A 22,320-nucleotide genomic window follows, 5' to 3' on the forward strand; every position below is an offset into this window, starting at 1 on the left:
ATAACCTACTAGGCAATCATTTTATGTTTAAAAGTCTTTTATCTTGCTAATAAAGAAGATAATACTTCCAGAAATATTCGCTGATGCTGTTGTGTCATAGGAGGTTTATGTTTTGTTCCAGTGTAGCCACTTGAATCCCTATGATCTGCTGCACCTTCATGTCTATAATTCCTACTTCTTAGAGTCACTAGTACTGAACAATGGAACAGCTCCTTAGTACTTAAAAATGTAACTGGCAAAACATGTACACAGTGGTAACTCAGCCACATTTTCTGTTAAAGTATGTAACTATCATTATTTACCAGGTGCTGTACTAAACTTAGCTAAAAAAAAAAAAAAAAGAAAAAAGCAGAATGTTGAAATCTCTGTCTTCTTCAGAAAGCTGCAGCAGGAAAAATGCAAAGAACAGTGACTGTTACTTTGAGATTAAGTTGACATACACTAGCTACTCTTGGCTTCCGTTAAACTTTGGAACTTGGTTGAAGCAGCTGAGACACTGCTATAGCTACATAAAATGACTGTTAGTACATATAGTGAATACTCTATTTGCATTCCTTCTTAAGTGTTACCACTGCACATTGTGCTGACTCACTCAAATGTTCATTGTGTCTCCGAGCTTTTGCTCATGGACTTTGAATGGATCCTGAAGTATGTTTCTAGCTGTTCTTTTTCTCACATAGCTATATGAACTAAAATGGATAATGTAAAATTGCTGCTGAGCCCACAGTAGCTACTTCACCATGGACAAAGAATCCCCCTTTCAGAGTTACATTTGCCCCAGAACAGAAAATCTCCCAATAAAAGAGGTAGCTGCATTTCAAAATTTGCTTTTTTCCACTACCATTCATGATTCTGACTTTCACAAAGATCTCATTTCTATATTGAACTATCATCAGTGAACACTTCTACTAACCCTTTAAAAGGGGATTTTGAATGGAGACACACCATCACTCAAGTCTAATGAGTTAGCTGTTTCTGCCTGAACAAACCACACCATCAGCTATAGACTTGCAGTACTCTACTATCCTTCACTTTCATAGAATCATAGATTGGTTTGGGTTGGAAGGGACCTTAAAGATCATCTAATTCCAACCCCCCTTCCATGGCCAGGGACATCTCCCACTAGACCAGGTTGCTTAAAGTTTTTGACTTTGAAGTCTTAGGTAAAGCAACTAAGTGGGTTTAACTGAAAACCGTAATAGGAATAAAAATATTATGAGAGAGCCAATAGACCTGTAGGAAAAATGGGCCTCAGCTTGTTTTTTGACACTAGTTCACTGAAGGAACACTAATAGGAAAAGAAAAAGAAAAAAAAAGGCAAGGAAAACTGTCAGAGAGGACTAACAACAAAAACGAGAGATGAGCTAAGATCTGGGGAACCCAAATAGTAAAATTATAAATTTCAGCTAACAGAAATAACTATGGCCAATTGCTTTAATAGGATAGGATAATTTTATACTACTACTAATAAAAGAAGAGCTTTCCTCTGAAACTCCATTCAGTCATCTGATGTTCACAGGAAGATTCCCACTACAGATATCCTAAGATCATCTTAGAAAATTTCACTGAAAGGCTGGTAAGTTAGGCAAGGTTTTTTTCTCCAGGGGACTTAGCAAGAAATAAACACACGTTACATACAGATTAAAAAAAAAAAAAAAAAACTTGTTAAATTCCTTCCATATATATTTCATAAGTGATATTATTTGAACGTATTCAATTATGAACACATGCATTACAGAGATTTTATTATTCTTTGTTTTTTTATTGTATGTAAATAGCACTAGAAGTGAAGTTCTTTTCAGTTTATTGTTGGTGACAATCTAATTTCTCTGAGGCATGTTTCTTGAACAATCTTGGTTCCCGGCTTGTCTCTTTTGGTCAGTGTATTATTTGCATTCCTTCTGTATAACCTTTACAAAATTCTGTATAAACTCTGTAAAACTTTTTTCTTCATATTCTTCACATTCTTTACATTTTTTTGATGTTGTGGAACTCAACTGAAAAAGAAAATGCGATAGTAGTAAAGCAGGATACCTGATCTATTTGTTCAGATAGAGAACTTTTGTGAATAATTCCAATGCAGTCAATTACTACAGAAAGCACGGCTGGAGTCTTCCAAGGTACTCATGTTCTGTTCCTGGCTTGCTTTCTGTATAGCATCATCTTTCAAAGACACAGCGCCTCAGTGAGAGATCCAAGTGGCCTATCTCTTTGAAAATTAGGACACTTTTCTGTATGTGTCTCAACATAAGTGACTTTAGATACCGAAGCTACAAACTATTATTTATGCATACACTTTCAAACACTTTGACGTATGCATGTGTGCCCAGTCACAAGTATTTTCATTGATAGGAATCCTAGAAGTGGTTTTATAAAAATCACTGAATTCCATTCTTTCATTTTTATATGTGTAGCCTTTTCATTATTATATGTTTGGGTTACTGATTCCCCATTTGCTTTCATATGTAACATCTCACCTTTTGCATATCTATGAAAAACAAAATTTCTGCTACTCTTCAGTAGCAGAAACACTTCTTTTCCACAGACTGTTGGTACTACTTACCTCATTATTTTTAAATCTTGCATTTCCATTTTTCAATATGTTGAATACATCCTGTGTTTTACTACAATTTTTGATATAACATTCGTGAAGAATCACTTTCATCTCTAAGAAAAAGCATCTCATTATAGGTTCTTGGCATTCTTTCTGGAAAAAAAAAAGTTTTAGTAGTTTTAAGGTTAAAATGGAATACCTGAGTGTAGGATATAATTTACCAAGAAGTAGCTGATTTTTATTTACTGGATATCTCTTCTTACTGTTCAAATACCTTCAAGTATCTGCAAAGATAGATTCAGAGAGCTAACATATAAGCCAGTCAGTTTCCCAGGATGAAGTAAAACTTTGTGTCTTGACGAAGAAAATAGGAATACAATTAATTAGGCTAGGAATTTGGAATACAATTAACAGTAATGGAATTAAATTAATATTGTTCTTAGTAGTTCTAGCACTTTCATTCAGAGATCTTAATTCAAAATAATGAAGAATGGAGGAGGAGAGAAACAATTATTACCTGTATTACACACACACACACAAAAAAAAAAAAAGAACAGGAACTGATTTCTCCATTGCCAAGAACAAGCCCCAGGTAGTATGACTTTCACATCAGGCCTTCCCACTTTAAGAAAATCTTCCTGACATTACCAGCTAATAAATTCACTTTTACAGTGCATTAACTTCTGTGTTCAGTTAAGGGAATTAACTTCATTTCAGTTAAGGGAATGGGTGTGCAGGTGTGGACATGCACGTTTTGTGACCTTTTTTCCTGTACCGTACAGAGCTAACTGCACAGATACATTAGACTCTGTGCCTTCTCAGGCTTGCCAGGTCCACTGAACACATCAAATTTACTGTATTCCACATGCACACTGAGACTATCCTGTGCTGATGTAGTAAGTAAGTCTATTATTTCTAGGAAAACTCTTGTTAACTTCTTATGTACAGGAAGTCATGTATAGTGTGTAGTTGGCATAGCCATTGTATGAATTTTTATGCTGCCAGGAAAGGCAGTTTCTCAGGAGGAGGCTACCAGCATTGCCACAGCAAAGAATTCAGCTTATGTTCCAGCAGGGCTATACCAAAAATGACTGCTAGAAGTGGGGTATTGATTTGATTCATTTTCTTAGTGGACTGTATGTGTCCCCTGGAGTGCTGACTGAGTTCCACAATAAAGGATTATGAAATAGTCTCTTCAAGAATTAATTTATGGAAACTGCATTTAATATGATCATATTTTAGGCAGATTTCTAGGATTGGGCTAAGAATTATATTTTTAAAAAAATAACAAAGTTTATTGGTTCCAGGATAAATTATAATTTCCAGCTGTTAGAAAGCCAAATCCTTGATATTACCTAGTATTTGCTGCTAAGCTAAGGAATTGCAAAAGCAGAGAAACATACTAGTAGATGTTGACAGTTACTTTCCATATGACACTTCTCCCATATTTTCTTCTTGTAATATTGTAGTGCATGGTGTTAAATAATAATCTCACGAACTATTTTCTTTGTCACTTTTTTTCCCTTTTCAAATTACAAACAAATACCAACATTATTGTTCAGTGTTTGTTTTGGTAAGTTCCTTTTCCATCATCCCTTTTAGTTGATTAATTTTAATAGCAGGTAATTCAGTAAAAATAATACGAGCTTACACAGTTTATCATAAATAATTTAGGTAATAGAACTACTTCCAAGGCAAATGATCTGGTTTCTGAAACTTTTCTCAAATTAGACCAAGGCTACCTTAGGAGAAAATTGCTAGTAAAGAAATGAAGCTACCATATTAGACCAGTTTGGGTTAAATTTTAATTTTACTTACATCCTCATCTGTGTTTGCAGTATATAAACTGACATCAATGTCCTAAAAGAATATGAAAGTTAGAATTATGAGCAATAACTGACAGACTTTAGAGGTAATAAAGCAAATATTAGAGACATGGATTAGCTCCAAGTTGAAAGGGTCAATCAAGCCAGGTACTGGGAGTCAGTAAGTCAGGCATCTTAGTCATCTAGTAACCTGCAGAATGGGCTTCACTGTGAGGAAGCTCATCAGAATTGAGTTCTGCAAGTACTTTTTCAGAAGGAACTAACTCCCGTGCCCTCTACCCCTTTCCTTAGGAGATGGTGGGTCTTGCTCTACCCATCTAAAATAAATTTTTTAAAAATCAAGTAAAATATTCAAAAAAGAGAGAATGAAAATAATATTTAATTCTAGAGTCTACTGTATTTGTTCACCTCCAGTTCCCTTCACTCTTCTACTCCCCCTCACTTCCACCCACAAAACAGGACTATACAAACATCCCATTTCATACTTTTTGTTACTGACACTCTTAATGGAGTACTGTGCTAAATGTTTAATTATGTCTGCTCCTATGTTTATATAAAATGTTGACTTTTTAATGAACTTACTTTGGATGTCTTGATCTGCTCCAAATCTTTCAGAACATCTGTCCACTTGCAGTGATCTGCCTCTGTCTTTGGTATATAAGCACTAGACCAGAAGAAAAACAGTGACCACTAGGCTAAGCAGTAGGTACACACATTGTTTCTGCTGAAAAAAGAGTAACAGATTATTCATATACTAAAGATATGTTGTTATATATATGGTAATGTGTGGGTCAAGTACATTTGATAAATCTTAAAATCTACTGATGTATAAAATATATATCACAGAGCCGCACTCTATAAACAGTCAGCAATTTTTTTCAAAGGCTAGTTCTATAGGACATAATGCAAGAGAAATGTTCAACTATTTTTTTGCAAAATATCTACAATTCTTTCAAAATATCCTCCAAAATTACAAATTTCTAAGTCTCTAATACTGATTTTTTCCCCCTCTACTACTATGGAACTTATATCTTCAGCACTGTAGAAATATTGTGTGTCCTTTTATATGTGTTTTATTTGTTTGTTTGTTGTGTGTGTGTACAGGAAAGCTTTCTCCTGCTATAGATAAAATTTTACAGGAAGTGAACCACTAAAGGGTGGAAGGAAAATTTTCTTCTCCTTTGGAAGATTTTTGGACTGTGAACTGTGGTTTTAATATTTTCCTATTTGGATCCTTAACTTGGATCCCATTTAATACTGCTGTACTGTAAGTAATGTAAGGTGCTATAGGGAAAGAAAGTCAACTAATTGTTTTGGGAAGTTAGTTTGAAACAAGCAGCTATTAAACACTTAAGCCTTAAACAAAGGCTCAAAAATTGCAAGATTTTTGAGAAAGAAAAAAAAATATAACATGAATCAGAGGACATTTTCTGCTTTTTTTCTTAATATCAGACCTTAGCAAAGAGATTTGACTGAAGGGGCACAGTGAGGAGGACATGTAGGCAGTAGAATCAGGGCTGGTTTTCTAACACAGGAAACAGTGAGAATGGAAGGAAGCATCTAATATACATAAACCAGCATACACATTTGAACATGTTCACTTGTGGTGTTTTTTTTGTTTGTTTGTTTGCTTTTTTGTTTGTTTTTTTTCATTGCAAAGACCTATGGCAATTGGTAGAGGTCTTTAATTGCAACAATTTGAACAGCTTGAGGGTTATGATGGAGATAAGGACCAAGGTGCATTCTTGACTGGATTAAACCTAATCAGAGAAAGAAAGAATAAGGTAAGGGACCATGGCCTAAAAAGCACTGCAGGACTGCATAACGTGGCAGGAGAGAATCCACTTTCGAAAGCAACTGGAGGCAATTGCAAATAGTAGCTGTAATAGTAAAAATAGATCATTTGTGTTTACTATCTAATTTAAATTAACTTTGTAGTTACCATAGGAAGAAGATGGTCAGTCCAGTCTTATTCTTCAAAAGGAAAAAGAAATGGCTGTTCAGAAGAAGATACATATGGTATTGCAGACAAATACTTTTCAGGTGTGTTTTCTGAAAGATATAACCAAGAAGATAGCTCATCACAATTTGATTTCACAGGAGTTTGTTTACTGCTGACAAAATTAGCCAATTTGACAAGACATCCAATCAAGACAAGACTACCTGTTGAGTGTAGATTGAAGAGCAACTGGTTCATAGCTTGCAGATGTGTGTAATCAGTTTATAAAACAGTATAAAATCAGATACTGAAGTCAAAGTACAAAAACCCTAACTCATCCTGGGCTTCATGTTTCCCTATCCGTCCATACTGCAGGCTGCATTTTAATGTAGGGATGATATTAAAGATCTCGTTTTGTTTTCTGTCCTGCAGATCTTTCCCCTGGCTACCTATTTCCACCCAAATTTGATAAATTACCTACAGTAATAACATTACCTACAAAATTGTGGTTGTGTGTATATGAAATGCTACATATACATACACCAATGGCTGTACTTATATGTATAGATATTAAATAAACTGTTCATATACAGTATATATTTATACTGTTATACATACTATATGTACCTCTAATACTGGGAAGTGATTTATGCAGTTATGAATTCTTTCAGTGGAGTTAGACAACTGGAAATGAGGAGGTGTGAGCTGTGCATTGACTGTCTCGTTGTGCACAGCCTAGGAAACTTTGTTCCAGAATCACAAGCCCTTTAATTTAAGCTGATACAGCTCCTTCACAGAGCTAGGTTAATTATCTGCAACTACACTTTTTTGTCCAAAGTTTAATTTCTTATCATATGTGCAATACTTTTATATTAACTAGCTCGAATTATGTTTCTTTACCTGTGGTTTATTTACACAGTAATTTACAAGTGCATATTTGAAAACTGAACGTAGTTTAAAAAAAAAAAGAAAAGAAAAATCTATTGTCAGGTTTGCAGCTAACTTAGAATCATAGAATCATTAAGGTTGGAAAAGACCTTCAAGATCATCTGGTCCAACCATCACCCTACTACCACTGTCATTCACTTAACCATGTCCCTAAGGATCACATCCAACCTTTCCTTAAACACCCCCAGGGACGGTGACTCCACCACTTCCCTAGGCAACCTGTTCCAATGCCTGACTGCTCTTTTTGAGAAGAAATGTCTCCTAATTTCCAACCTGAACCTCCCCTGGCGCAACTTGAAGCCATTCCCTCTAGTCTTGTCACTAGTTATCTGTGAGAAGAGGCTGAACCCCAGCTCCCCACACCTTCCTTTCAGGTAGAGCAATAAGGTCTCCCCTGAGCCTCCTCTTCTCCAGACTAAACAACCCCAGCTCCCTCAGCTGCTCCTCGTAGGACTTGTGTTCCAGGCCCTTCACCAGCCTCATAGCTCTTCTCTGGACACGCTCCAGGGCCTCGATGTCCTTCTTGTAGTGAGGGGCCCAAAGCTGAACCCAGTACTCGAGGTGCGGCCTCACCAGGGCAGAATACAAAGGGACGATCACCTCCCTGCTCCTGCTGGCTACACTATTCCTGATACAAGCCAGGATGCTGTTGGCCTTCTTGGCCACCTGGGCACACTGCCAGCTCATGTTCAGGGGAGCATCAATCAGCACCCCCACATCCTTTTCCTCTGTATAGCTTTCGAGCCGCTCTCCCACAAGCCTGTAGCACTGCATGGGATTGTTGTAGCCAAAGTGCAGGATGTGGCACTTAGCCATGTTGAACCTCATCCCATTGGCCTCTGCCCATCGACCCAACCTGTCCAGGTTCCTCTGCAGGGCCTTCCTACCCTCTGGCAGACTGACATTTCCCTCCAGCTTGGTGTCATCTGCAAACTTACTGAGGGTGCACTCAATTCCCTTGTCCAAGTTATCAATAAAAATATTAAAGAGGACAACACTAACCGCTGGGGAACACCACTTGTGACCAGTCACCTTGCTGCAAGCTGTTTAACTTATAAAAGCATATAGTGGCAAAATTAGGAAAATAATATTGTGTGTCCCAGGGCACTTCTGAAGAGTCTCTGTAACAAATATTTGTTACTGTTTTAAATAGAAAATATTCTTAAAACATTTCAATTATTTTGCTTCCAAAACCCACAGGTTTCACAGAAATAGCATAGTTACCTAGTCATCACATAAATTTCCACTCAGTAATGGAAAACAGTACCAGACTCTTTTATCACTTTTGTGTTCAAAATCTGTTATGTAAAAAAATGTAAATGAAAGATAAATAGATGATTTAAATTATGTCCAGATCAAGTAATACCACATCCATCTTCTGAACTATTTCAGTTATCTTTAAACAAAGTATGTCTAAAAACAAAGCTCAACCTGTTAATATTTCCACTCAAATGCAAATCTAAAATATGTGAATATTAAAACCAAAATATTAAGTAATAATACAACAAATATACAAATATATGACTGCAATATTAAACAAGTACACGCCACTTCACTGTTATCAAAAACACTAAGTGATTTTGTTACAGTATGACAGAAAAGATGCAACCTTTCTGCAGTTAGTATTGTTTGATGTGATGTTTGTCATGGTTCCTGTAAATATAACAAAACAAAACCTTTTTATTTTTTTTTATCTGCATGCTATTTGTTTTGATTTGATTTGACAGTCCTTAAAATATATCCTGTTTTTTGTTTGTTTGTTTGTTTTGTTTTTGTTTTTGTTTTTTTTTAAATTGAAAAAACAGTATTATCAGAAATCTCAAGGTACTTATAAAGAAATATAAAATCGGATTTCTTGGCTACAGCTGAAGAAAACATTTTTTATATTTAAGAACATTTTAAAGAAAATTATTTAAAATGTATTAGAGACAATTTGCAATAGTTAAACATTCTGATTATTTTACAAGCCAGTTTTCCTCAAAATAGATAAGGTGGCTATAAATGAAAATGTGAAGGACTTATGATGGTTCCATAATTTGTATTTACTTGCTTATTAGCTTTGTGTTTCATAATTAGTATTATCGGGCCTTAAAAGCTAATTTCAGTGGGAGTTCCAGGCCAAATGCATTGTCAAATTTATGCTGTAGAACAAAGTGTTCAAGGAAAATCATCCATTATACTGTCTAATGAATAATGAGCCAAGGTTATCATTAGCTTGTCATTTCTTTCCTTTTTTTTTTAATAACTTTTGCTCACTATGATGACAATGGGAAACTGAGTTTCTAATGATTAGTGTAGATCTCTTGATCTTTATTTTTCTTCAATATAGTAGATAATCATATTATCATAATGAAATAATTGTTGCTCTTTTGAAATATAAACTTAGTTTTCAGAAGAGAACTTTTACTAATTGAAAGATATATATATATGTAAAATAGATGCATACTTTAAAGGGAATTTTGTTTGTTTATAGAGAAAGAGGTTTTTAAGGTCCAGTAGATCACCTAATCCATTCATTTCTACAATTCAGAGCAATATTCTAACTGAATTTCTTAAATGTTTCATCCACTACTATTCAACAACATACGAATTGTTAGCTCACTTACTTGCTTTGACAAATTATTCTTCTGCCTTGAATATACATTGTTGTAACTTTCCCTATGCTAGTGTTTATTTTTAATTTCTTACTCTGTTTACTTATTAACCAACTTTATTACACCACTAATTCTTGCCCTTTTTTTACACAGGCATGAACTCTGGACTTTGAAAAGCAGAAGCAGCAGTTCATTTTTTATTTTTGTTTCTATGGCTTGCATTCTGATAACCTGCTATGCCAGAATAAGTATTAAAGCCTTTGTACATTAATATATTTTGTTTCAAGATGCAATTGAGAATTATAATGCACAGAAATAATCTGTTTGGAAAAATATATATATGTCATTTTCCCATCATGAAGTTACAACGAAGTACTTATCATTAATGTGAGTAAAACGTAAGCCACAGTAGTACTATTTTCTCTCCTAAAGAAATGAACATATAAGCAAATGACAACTTTTCTTTATCAAGGCAAAATCAGCTGCTGATTCCGCCATTTTGTCTGTCATAAAAACTATACATTAGTCAAAAGAAAATATTTGTAGCTCTATACAATATTTAAATTACAAGCAAAGGAACTTACTGAAAGTTAAAATTATGTCTTTCCTTACATACCACATATCTGAATTTCTTTATTAAGAGTTGCTTGTAAATTTCTTAGTGATTCCTTGAGATATGATATTTATAATTAGGAAAATTTAGTTCCTGTGCAAACTGCTTTTATCTACACTGGTCCACTATTTTTTATTTCTTATGCCCATACTTTATTGCTATAAAGTAAGATTGTCCTGCTGAGTCACTTTATCATATTCATAGAACTGTGGGACTCAGAGGTTGTTCTTTGTAGGGCAGAACTATGCATTTTTATTCTTAGTTAGAGAATTTATATTCTGAACCTACAAGCCCTCAAACATCTTTATTTGTGCACATGCTTTCAGTACTGATCCTCAGTCTACAACAGCTCTTTTTTTTTCAGTGGGATCCTTCTTTGATAAGTAAGTAGACAGTTGTCTCTCAGACTCCATTTTGCTAGACTGTTGCATTGGATCTGGTTGGGATGGATTTAATTTTCTTCATAGTAGTTTGTATGATGCTGTACTGTAGAGATGTGATCATGTTTCTATGTTTCTCACCCCACTCTCCCTTCTAGCAAGCACATTAGGGTTGGCAGGATTTTGGGAGAGGACACAGCTGGGACAGCATATCCAAATAGATATTCCATACCATATAAATTCACGCTTTAAAAAATGTCATGTAAAAGCAGGGGTGGGGTGAGTTTTCCTCTCTTCTGTCCTTACACTTTTCTCCTCTGTACATCTGGCTGTGGAGAGAATGAGCAATCAGCTGGGTGGGAACTTAGCTGTCATCCAAGGTCATCTCACCAGAGCTATACTGTGCAATAGAGACGCTCCCTCCACTTCCATGATCTTCCTAGCAGTGTTCATCAGCTTTTTTTCTTTCCTATGATGCTGGCGGCTCATCCTTCCACAATATGTTCTCCTGCCACAATTTTATGTCCAGTTCTTTAAAAATTCTGGAATGTTTGAAGAATGTTTCACTACTTACGCACACACACACACACGCCCAAAGAGAAAAAAATTGCAACAAATTCTAGCCTACCTGATTTTTGGCTACTCTCAATTTATCCATAACTTCTTGACCTCTGGCACACAGCTGTTTTTTTCCTAATCATTCCTTTTCCCCTTTGCTTCTAGGCTTTCTGGCTGGACTCAGCATTCCTTACCCCTGTAGTCACATCATCTTCCTCAGTCTGTCCTCTCCGCTGACAACCTATTGCATTATTGTTCATCCTTAACTTCTTGGTTTTTCATGTCACTGCCTCTTTTTTTTGTGTGTGTACGATGTATTGCTTTTGTCTTATTTGTTGCCACACAATGTTTTGTTTGTGCTCATTTCTCATCTTCATTCTCTACTGCAATAGACATCTTCTTGCATGCTATTTAGCCTATTTTAGTCAGTCTCTACTTCTGTGCTGTTCTGCAGGGATGTCTTCAACTCTTCCTCTTTGGCTTTTTGTCTAGATTGTATTTACTGATCCAGAAAGGAAGTCAGTGGAATTACTAAGTGGTAAACTGAATCACTTGCATGAATGCTTGTCTGGATGATAGCCAGAACATTCCTTAGATTGCTACATCTTCAAGTCTTTATTTCACAAAGCTAAAGTGCTTTCTCAGAAATTTTGTATTTACCTAGAATTAGACAGACTAAGGCATTTTTTCAGCTCCTGTTTTAAAATTGAGCATTCTTTAAAAATTATTGTTATTTGATTCCTTCTCTTTTCCCCCTCCTTCCCCAAGAACTATAGCTTTCTTGTTCGTAATGCATAGCTTCTTACTCTTCCATGGATGGAGTAATATTCTATCTAGTTTATTCTGCTAAAGTGTGAGTAATGTGTCCAAACTGACTTTCAAAGGAAAATGAAGTAATCTCAGTAATCAGCATGGCAGGAAACTCTTTAAGTTTAACCAATTATGCATTTATGTGTTCTTGGTTTGCTGGAATACTTGTTCATTTGCTTTTGACAGTCATCCAGTAAGATTTCCTTCTCCTATATGCTCTTGCTAACTGGAACTTATGCCAGGTGAAGAAATCAGAAAGTAAAGTTTGCAATGCCTGCTTGAAAACCTTCCCAAAAGGTCACAGAGTCTTTGCTATTCTACGCAATAACTTTAACGTCAGAATTTGAAATGTAAGAAGTTAAATATAAGTTATATGTTCCTTTGACCTTTTTTTTTTCCAAAACATGCTTGAGGCCTGGGGCTTATATCATAGTCTTATGAAGATGCGTCTTATGCTTAGCTAATGGCCTGAGAGGAAGTTTGTCCTTGGTGCAGAGAATGATTTTATACCTTTACGAGGAGCCTTACAGTTACAGCAGCAATGCAACCCAATAGAAGTGCTCTAGTATTTAGGGCTAAATATTGCTAGATGAATCTAAGTACGAATAATGTAAATTAAGAGCTTTCCTTTTTGCTTGTCTGCTTTCACTAATTTGTCAATCCGTTTCAGAACAATGCCTAAGCCATGACCACAGGCCTCCTCAAGTTATATCTCTGCTTGAAATAGGGGTTCCATGTGCCCATTTACATGATTCAGGGACCAGAACACCAAACATGTCACTTAGTCCATGGGTTTGACCTACTCCTTGCTGACCAATTCAGGATCTCTCTTGAGCATATTTTGCCAGCTGGTAAAATCCAGCCAGAAAAGAAAGTTATTACATCTTTCTTTTTAAATTGCTCCATGGAATGTCTGTCTTAAGGTACTAATCACTCAGTAATGAAAGATCAACTTAATGTTGTCCTGGTGCAAGCATATAGGACATTAATGCTAGGTTTCTGTGATAAGCAGTGTGATTACTAAATTGAGAAGCCCCAAGTATTGATAGTGTCAAAATGACTGAGCTAATGCCATAGTCAGTAAAAGGCACAGCACAAAACAGATTTTTAGGGCACTGGTTGTTAGCTATGACCATTCAACTCCACTCCCCCCACCCCCACCCCCCACGCTTCCCACCCCTTTAGGATGCAATATACAAAAAGTAGTGATATTTTGTTCAGGATATACTTTCCTGCATAAGTAAGCAGTAGCATCACAAGAGATTGTAAAGCACATGCATAAAACAACAACAAAATAAAGAGCCAGCAGAACTAGTGAGTGCTGAAGCTTGTTTAACAAAACATGTACAGATCTATATATGTTACTAGGCAGACCCTGTAAATATTTTTTGTTATATTTTTATGCCATGGCAACAAATAATCAACATGGAAATAAAATACAATTAGGTATAAAGTTGGTGGGTTTTTTTGGAATTAGAGGGTAGGATGTTAAAATCAAAAACAGTACTGAAGAAAAAAACTTTAAAAGTAAAAAAAATTAAAGGCTGTCATACTGATGTAGAGAAGTTAAAAATCCTGAGGCAATAAAACAGTCACCAAAGGAGTAGCTGCTGGACAAATAAGCAAACTGCTTAGCTCAGAGACTGTGAATTATATCATATACTAATAGGGATCTGTAATATACCTGGAACAGAAAGAAGATTGAAAATGGTAATTGCAATTCTCAAAATTGTAAAGTGAGGCAGTATTTTGAGACCTTTTTTTAAAAAAAAAAAAAAAAAAAAGTTATATGTTCCTGTCTTATTATACTATTACTGGACAGTACTGGATCCTGAGATAAGCAAGCAGGATGTAGTTGAACATATTGTACTGTTTTCCTTTGCTTTTATTCTTCAAAGAGCAGAATGAAATCCTAATGTGTGTCAATTGCCTTAGCTCTATTGAAACCAGTGAAGAGGTTATTTCCTTTTCCAGAGATGCTGAGAACTTAACAAAACATTAAACTGGGAAAAACAAATTTATCAAAAAATGAGGAAAGCAGCACATAACCATCCAAAAGGAATATTGTAAACAGATCAGTAGGCAAAACAAGATAGTGTCAGGATTGAAAGAAAGAACAAAATATGTCTGTTATAGATTTGTTTCATATTTCTGCATAGGAAAAGCAAACAAATTTGGAAAGGAAATTATTTCTGCTTTAGATTACTCTAAATCATTTATAAATAACATACCAGAAAGACTTACAGCAAAGGAACAATCATCCTTAGTTTCTTGTGTTAGGATACAGGAAAGTTGATTATTGGAAAAGCTCTAGCATGTGCCACAGGAACCTCCCCTTTTCATGTAATTTTGAATATATTTTGTGGAATGTAACAAACCGTGAAATTGCAGACTGAACCACTTTGCCAGTGGAGATGCAACACAAAGAGTAGTTGTCATTATTTGAGGTTTCTTAAATTTGCATGGGTGATAGTTTTTCTTCATTTCTTGGCAGCCGAGCCCAGAATATATAGAGAGGAATGAACGATGTTATGTGTGTGTACAAGCTAATAAGAGCTGAAGCAATACTAAATTTTGTTAATCTGGTTTCTGTATCAGAGCTCCTAAAAATTTGGAAATGGTAGTCATAGCTCTTAACAGTGCTGTCCAGCACTCATCCAGAAAACATGGAATTTTTTTTCATACAGGGTAAGATGAGTCTACTAGCCAGTATGTTCATTTAAACAAAAGTGTTTTTAAAAAAGACTGAACAAAGAAGTTCATAGGGATGTTAAAATCAGTTGTATATAAAATAATGGGCAATCCTGCAAAGCACAAATAAATCATTGGTTGCCTTTATATTATATATCTCTGTGAAACAGTATTATTGAAAAGGAGTAAACTCTTGGATAAAATTATACGTCTCCACTCTTGGATTGCTTTTATGTTAAATCAATGAAGTAAGATGTTGTGCCAAAAGTAACAGCAAGATGTTGACACTAATTAATAATATGTTTCTGATATACTCATATAAGACACAAAATAAAACTCTAAGATGAAATACATGTTGTAAGTTTAACCTATGACCATATTGCAAAAAGTCTGTCAATTCTGTTAAAACAAAAACCATATATATCATTTACAGACTAATGGTTACTCTTTCTAAATAAAAGAAACATTTTGGCAGATAATGCAGTCTACCAGAAAAATTAATACTTCTTGCAAATTTTAAAGTGCACACCTTCACATTCACATTAGTTAAAAAATATAATTTGTTTTCTTTTCATCTGATTTTCAACTGCCTTCAGCAGTTCCCAATGAAATAAATGGCCATTTCAGCTGTAGGTATCTCATAAGTGTGCTATATCCACCTTGTGGGAGGGCATAAGAGGTGGATAAGTTGAAGATAATATTTCCTCATAGTCTTCTTTTCAAGCAAGTTTTTTCTATCGCTTTTGAATTATAAAGCTAGAAATAAGTTCTATGTCATTCTAAGCAAGGGCTAATATAGTATTTTGTCTGCCTCACAATCAAAGTCTTTCTTAAAAAAATAAATATATATATATTAATAACTGCTTGCCTGAGCAAATACTCAGTTTGTTAGTTTGTTGGAGGCAACATAGTTCTGCTGTCTTATATAGTCTCTTCTTCGCATCTCCAATCGGGACTGCTTGCTTGCCCCCAGAAGAAGGTATTTATTTGTCCTGAATAGAAGAACAGCATTGCAAACTAATTTACATTTTTGTCTTTTTAAGAAAAGCTGAGTTTAATTTTGGCAGAAATTCACCCAAATGCTATGTAAGGTCCACATAGTTGGTATAGCTAGAATCAAATTTAGAAGTCACTAGTAATATATCCATTCACAAAAACATGGCGCCTTCTGGTCTTATGGCCAAAACAGGCATCATACCTACTGCAGTTAAGGGACATCTGAAAAAGAAATGAAACTAGTAAGGAAAATTCATGTGAATTCTCACAGATGAATCCTAAGCTGCCACCTGCCTTCCAAAACTTCCTTGAGTAAATGTTTGAAGGCCTTTGCTGAGGTCTTGTGATTACATTCTATATAATTTATGCTATCTAATAATAAAGGCATTTCAGTGTGTGACCTCAAGAAGCCAAGGAGCTAGTCAACTCTGTCTAACTAAGCATTCCTGTCATTTTTTTAAAGCTTTAATGATTGCATTGGGTGCCTTTTTTACACACTGGAAGGACCCAGAACAAAATCAGAAAAAAGTGTGGCTGTGTTACAGCCATCCCAGGTCAGAACTAGCCCATCTGCACACTCTTGCCACTTTCAAAGATTAGAGCAACTCCCAAACCAAAACCAGTTGTTGTCTATGCAGACACTTGTTTCCAAGGATCAAGATAGCATAAAAGTCTCTTCCACCGTGCTTCCTGCTGTCCTTCTGTAAGACTTGTAAGCTAGAGAATCAGCATAGCAGAGAGTATGGGTGAGAAATGTATACCGAAAAGTTTTACACTTCCCTCCTGTAAAATCAGGAACATCCACAGTTCTAACTGAGCTCACTGATTTTTCCTCCAATTCTCTTCTCCAGAAGTTGAGCACCTGAACTACTGAAACAGACTCTTCCTCCAAGAAGAAACACAAGTTTTTGACACTTGTGCAAGAACATGCCTAGCACCATTTCAGTGGGCCTTGCTAGGTTTCTCCGTGTGGGGCATGAGGAGGTGCGGACCAGGCACGCAGCCCAGCGTGGGACTTGTGCCCAAGGTGCTCCTGCTGCGCTGGGGACCGGGGCTTTGCCTTGGGAGCGGGCCCCCGACGAGGCTGGAGGCCAGGCAGCGCAGGGAGCTCACGGTAAGGCCCAGGGGACTTGGGGGTGATTCTGGAGGGGCTGCAGGGGCTGGGTGCTGCCTCCCATGGCTGGGCCTCGGCCTCTTGCCCCGCTCCTCCTTTAGATTTTTCTAAAGCACACTGTCCGTTCCTTCCACTCTACCCTTGCTGTGTACCATCTCAGATAGTCTGTCTGACCTTATCGATCGTTGTTGTAAACCTGTATAGGCAGTCAATAACAGTTTTGCATCAGAACCTGTTCTGAGGCATGCAGGAGTCATCTTGTGAAAACATGGATCTGGGTTTATATTAAAGTTTCTTATACAGCTTCTGTACACCCAATGGGCTGCAGAAAATCCTGTTCTAAGGGGTATTTCACAGCCAACATAATGACTTTTCTTTAACCCCTGCTGGTCTCCAGGCAGTATGTAACTTATTGGTAGGTTGTAATGTGTAGATCAGAAAGGATTATAGTCCTTAGAGGTTAAAAATTAGATACATGCTCTTGAAATGATTTAGAGAAGCACACAGAATTTAGGAAAAGCGAAGTTGGCTCTGACTAAAAGTCTCTCTAGACTTGCTGTCTTCAACTACAGCCAGTTGTGAATGCCAAGAGCACACTGCTACCTCCCTGATAAATTCTTCTGTCTTCAGCAAAGGAGAATGCATATAAAGCTTGTCAGATCTGAGGTGAGTATTTTCATGTTTATAACATCTCTACTGTTTCTTCCCTGTAGTTAATCAGTATAGATAAGTATTTGCTTTGTAATGGATTTTTTGAATTTCAATTATCAGCTAAGGAACTATCAGTTCCTTATACCTAAGCATTTTTTCAGCTTATATTTCAACTTTTGACTTACAGTATTAAGTCCTAAACATAATAGGAGATGGTAAGTAATTTAAAAATGCATAATGTTACATTATTGAGTCCTCTTCATAATGTAATTTTCTGAAGAGGACTGCTTTTTTAGAAACACGTATAACCTAAGGGAACAGATCTTTCCTTTTTTTAGGCCAGATTGAGCTTTCTAAAAGTTACAATGTCAGTACTTTGAGTAAATGTACGTATTATTTTCAGCCATTAAAATGGAACAAATGCTGCTAGTTACCCTCTTCCCAAAAAGAAGTATTTCATTTCTTTGTGGTTTTGCTCTAGTTTATTTTTGCTTCAGTTCACCAGGCACTGTTAGAACATTTTCATCATTTGAAATAGGTATTTCAAAATTGAGCAACCTATTTGGAAAAGAGAAGCAAAGTTTCGTCTCTCTTAATTGCAAACTATGAGTAAAAAATGACTGGAAGGGCTATAATTTAACAACTCTAAATACATGGGAAAATGTACCATACTTTCAAGATTGTTTTTGACACCAAGTACATACAGAATTCTTCATAGAGCAGAGCAAAGTCACATCCCATAGACCCAAGCTTGCAGTCAGTTGAAGGGATGATAAATATTAATTTATCCTATTGATTTCAGTAAGAGTGAGGTGTTTATCCTACTCGGATGCCTAAACTGATTTTTCAAAAGGTGCTTCCATGTCTTGCAGAAAATCTGAGGAATATTGAGCAAAAAGAGTAACCCACTACTTTGAGAGTTATACTTTTTTCATCTGTATCAGAAGTATTTTAGGTACTCATTTAAGTCATGTAAAACAAGATTCAAATACTCTTAAAGCATGTTATTCCATTCTCTTTCCTTCAGAATGGAGACTGACAAGAATTGTAAGCAAAATACAAAACAAAAACCGGCAAGCAAAAATAATCATCATTCACAATCTCCTAGACTATCAGTTAAGAATCTGAGTCTATAAGTACATTATATATTTTCCTGCTTAGAAATATGAAAACGTATGTTTAATGTTAGGGTTTCTGTCACTTGAATTTTTGTGTTTTTTTTTTTTTTAGTGGTAATGTGAACTAGAAAAAATTACCTTTTCTTAAGAAAATAACTGAGATATAAACTGAAATAAAATAAAGGTCCTTGATTTAAATCGGTGTTTTTTTCACTCACTGATATGTAATTCAGGACAAAATGTGACTTACATTTCTTTGAGATAAATTATTCTGTCCCAGTTCTTGGATGCCAGCATACCTTAGATACGAGCACTGAGCTGTTAGGATAGGTACTGGCAAAAGCCTTCAGATCCTAGAAAGCGCAGAAGATATCTACTAGCCCTCCATCTCAATGAGTCATGTTATTGTTGAAAAGTCACTTTGACTAAGTGTAATACAGAGCTTGAGTTAGCTTTCTCAACGTTTATACATTAGTTTGCATTCAATGTAGTGATTATTGTGTTTTTGTTAAAGTTGTCATATATGCACAGCACATAAATTTGCATTATAGTTAAGTCATTCATTTTTACCTGTATGAAACCTACTAGAAAACTACTTTGCCCTTATGATGACCCAATTGTCTTGAAATCACACACATTTTAAAATAAGACCTGAAATATTTGTGTCATTTAAATTAAGCAAAATAATCTACAGGCATCCATAAAATGTCACAAATCTGAGAGTCATTTTCAGTTACACAAGGGCAGAAGATGAGTGGGGGTTTGTCCTTAAGAAAGAGAGAGAGAAAAGAAGGAATTGTTTTAAAAGTAGAACATTGGAAAAGTTTTACAAAGATTCCCTTGCAAAAAATGTCACATAGACGGTTGGAGAATATGTGTATTAGTAGTAAATATGCTCTAGACCTTCCTATTGTATCACCATACATTTATAATATGTTCAGGTACTGTTTGACAACCCCTAGCCAAGATAATAAATGTTAGTAGCATAGGGTTTCTTGAACACAATACACAAGTCAAGTGTATTTGAGTATGGAATAATAGAAGAAAGAGAGTAGAAAAATGAGTAAAGCTGTCTGGAGTACATATCTTCAGGTATCCAACAGCTGAAAACTGGTTTCACAAAGCTAAAGTTAAATGTGTATATTAGAAAGAATAGCTTCGCTTTGTGTTCTGGTCAGCTAGAGAGAACCGATCAGAACAAAGCTCCCATCTTTGTCAGCCCCAGCATGTACATCACATATATACATACACTATGTTTCTGGTGAGAGGAATAAGCCAGTCCCCCTCATTGAACAGGAGTGTGAGGGCAAAGACTTCCCCCGTCTCTCTCATCATTCAGGAGCGCTAGACCCCAAATGCTTCATCACATCTTGAAAAACTTTACATCGAAAAATTCCAGCTTTTCTGGAAGGATGAGGGTGTTCCTGAGATAAAGTTGTTAGTGAAGATTTCTCCCAGAATCAGGCCAAATTTCATATTTTCATTGTATTTTCTTCAAGTTTTATTGTAGTATACTGTGATAAGCTTGTGTTTCAACTTCTGCAGAAAATGAATGCTGAACTGACTCACTAAAATCTTTTTAATCTCAAAGGTATCTACACAGTCTTCATGAAGGTACGTGTCTTTCACTCTGAAATGGACTCTTTCCATGTTACGTTGTTAACTGTTGTATATATACAGTCTTGTATTTTTCAAAAGGGTTAATACAGCACAAAAGAACATTTTAACTATATAATGTAGCAGAGAGATCTAAGCGCTTTGATTCATGTACCAAACAAAGTAGAATAGCTTAATGTATCCCTTTACTAATCTAAAACTCTATAGAATTTACAGAACTATGAGATCTATTTAGCTGTTTGCTAGCTATGTTTTGGGTCTGGGTAAATTGTCTTCAGCAGCCTGATTTGGTAGCAGCATACTATCAAAATTTCAGTAGGATATTAAGGGGGTTGAATATTTTGGGATTGGGGGGGGGGGGGGGGGTGACACAGATGACACAAAGTCCATCCCTTGTAACCATCTCTTATGTGATGTATCAGATGTACATTTCTCTAGCTTTCCGACCTGCTTTTACTTGTCCTCCATGGGTCTGCAGGAGCTAAACATGAGTGAGAAAAGGCAGGCACAGGACTTCAAAGTGATTGAAACAAAATACCAGGAATCTTCAGCAGTTTTCCCAGAGCTGTGTTTGTTTATTTTACTTTACATCAAAAACTGATTAACTGATTATCCTCCTCTAGATAAACTAAGCTAGTGGATACTTATTGAGTCATTTCCAAACTGTCATTAAATTTTCACTAACAAAATTTCACTCATGCACAGCCAGCTCTGTCTGATTTTTGTCATTTTTAAAGTCAAATGAATAATAGGAATCAATTTTGGTAATTTTATATGCTAATTATTTACTTGAGTATCAGTGTAATTACTGTCAGATAATAGCTCAGTTGAAACAAACTGTGTGCGCCTCTGTGTGGAACTCATTTTTAGAAGAAAAGGGGAGACTATTTTGGGTGTATGGAATTTTTCTTTTTTAAATATCATCTGCATTTTTGGGAAACTTAATTTTTTGGAGGGGACATTGAAAGCTGAGAAAAAGAGTCATGGGATATCTACAGTGGAATAAAAAAACATGCATCCCAGATCTTCATGTCTGAAATAAGAATGGTAGCTCAGAAGGTGAAAGCACAGATGATTTCTAATTAACAGTGTAATGATATTAAGTGAAGTGAAAGGCTTATTCAGCCATAAAGTGAATAAAGACTGCTTCTTTACAGGAAAAAATAAGAACCTCAAAATGTTAGTGCATACCTCTCAAATTAAATTGACAAATTTATCTGCAAGTCAACAGCTGATGAGATGAGAAGACTGTAGATGATTAATATGATTCGGGATCCTAATTTTCATGTATTACTTGGTCATTTCTTCCTTACGTTAGTATCATATTGCAAAATGAAATTCACAGTATTCGTTACAGGGGACATCAAAATCAGACCTCTGTAATATCACAGAGAGATGTATCTTGGAAACATTAAATCCAGTGAAATATGCTGCAAAAGTCTAAGATCAGCCTAATTATTGCACAGCACTTCAGCATTCTGAATAGAAGCAAGAGAGCAGAAAAATGGGGTAAGTCTCTAATGATGTGGAACGGTATGTGGTGAGAAACATTTCTTTGTAGGAAATGAAATGAGCACAATGGCAGGCTCAAAGCTTTAGTCAATTAAATAATATTGCATTTGTCTGGACATATTATTAAAAAAAAAATACAGAAAATTAAGATCATGTAGTTACCCACATAGCTTCTGGAGGAAATCCAAAGTCATGGGAGTTATCTCCTGATTTTTATGTGGTCAGCTGTTTGTGGGGAATACTAACAACTGGTTAAATAAGCAAAATTTCAGACTGAGGGTCACAGAAGTGTACAAAGCGTATAAATAAAGGTTTCTGTCTGCAGAAAATTTTGCTTGAAGGTGTGAGAAGGAGACAAGAAGAAGCACATACTTGGGATTTAAGAGAGAGAGAAATTAC

The 22,320-nt window shown here is 35.7% G+C and overlaps 1 protein-coding gene and 1 long non-coding RNA gene across 11 annotated transcripts in view; one reads left to right on the forward strand and one right to left on the reverse strand.

The window, feature by feature from the left end:
- Nucleotides 1–1,675: 1,675 nt before the first annotated feature.
- Nucleotides 1,676–22,320, reverse strand: part of IL15 (interleukin 15) — a 60,058-nt gene continuing 39,413 nt past the window's right edge. For 5 of the 10 annotated variants that reach the window (XM_050710647.1, XM_050710646.1, XM_035546611.2 and 2 more), the window contains exons 3-7: nucleotides 6,323–6,432; nucleotides 4,963–5,044; nucleotides 4,373–4,414; nucleotides 2,564–2,707; nucleotides 1,678–1,997 (exon numbers count right to left, since the gene is read on the reverse strand). In XM_050710647.1, the coding sequence (XP_050566604.1) occupies nucleotides 1,887–1,997; nucleotides 2,564–2,707; nucleotides 4,373–4,414; nucleotides 4,963–5,044; nucleotides 6,323–6,432 (489 nt within the window). In that variant the 3' untranslated portion in view covers nucleotides 1,678–1,886. Of the gene's footprint in view, nucleotides 1,998–2,563; nucleotides 2,708–4,372; nucleotides 4,415–4,962; nucleotides 5,045–6,322; nucleotides 6,433–11,086; nucleotides 11,178–11,244; nucleotides 11,353–11,482; nucleotides 11,766–14,453; nucleotides 14,477–22,320 lie in introns of those variants that run through there. The other 5 variants (XM_035546579.2, XM_035546636.2, XM_035546588.2 and 2 more) reach the window with 5 other exon arrangements.
- On the forward strand, nucleotides 16,822–18,838 carry LOC118248064 (uncharacterized). Its single transcript, XR_004778657.1, has 3 exons — nucleotides 16,822–17,023; nucleotides 17,575–17,689; nucleotides 18,702–18,838. It is a non-coding gene; the product is annotated as an uncharacterized LOC118248064 (long non-coding RNA).

This window comes from Cygnus atratus, chromosome 4, assembly GCF_013377495.2.
Source record: "Cygnus atratus isolate AKBS03 ecotype Queensland, Australia chromosome 4, CAtr_DNAZoo_HiC_assembly, whole genome shotgun sequence".
NCBI classification, from domain to species: domain Eukaryota; kingdom Metazoa; phylum Chordata; class Aves; order Anseriformes; family Anatidae; genus Cygnus; species Cygnus atratus.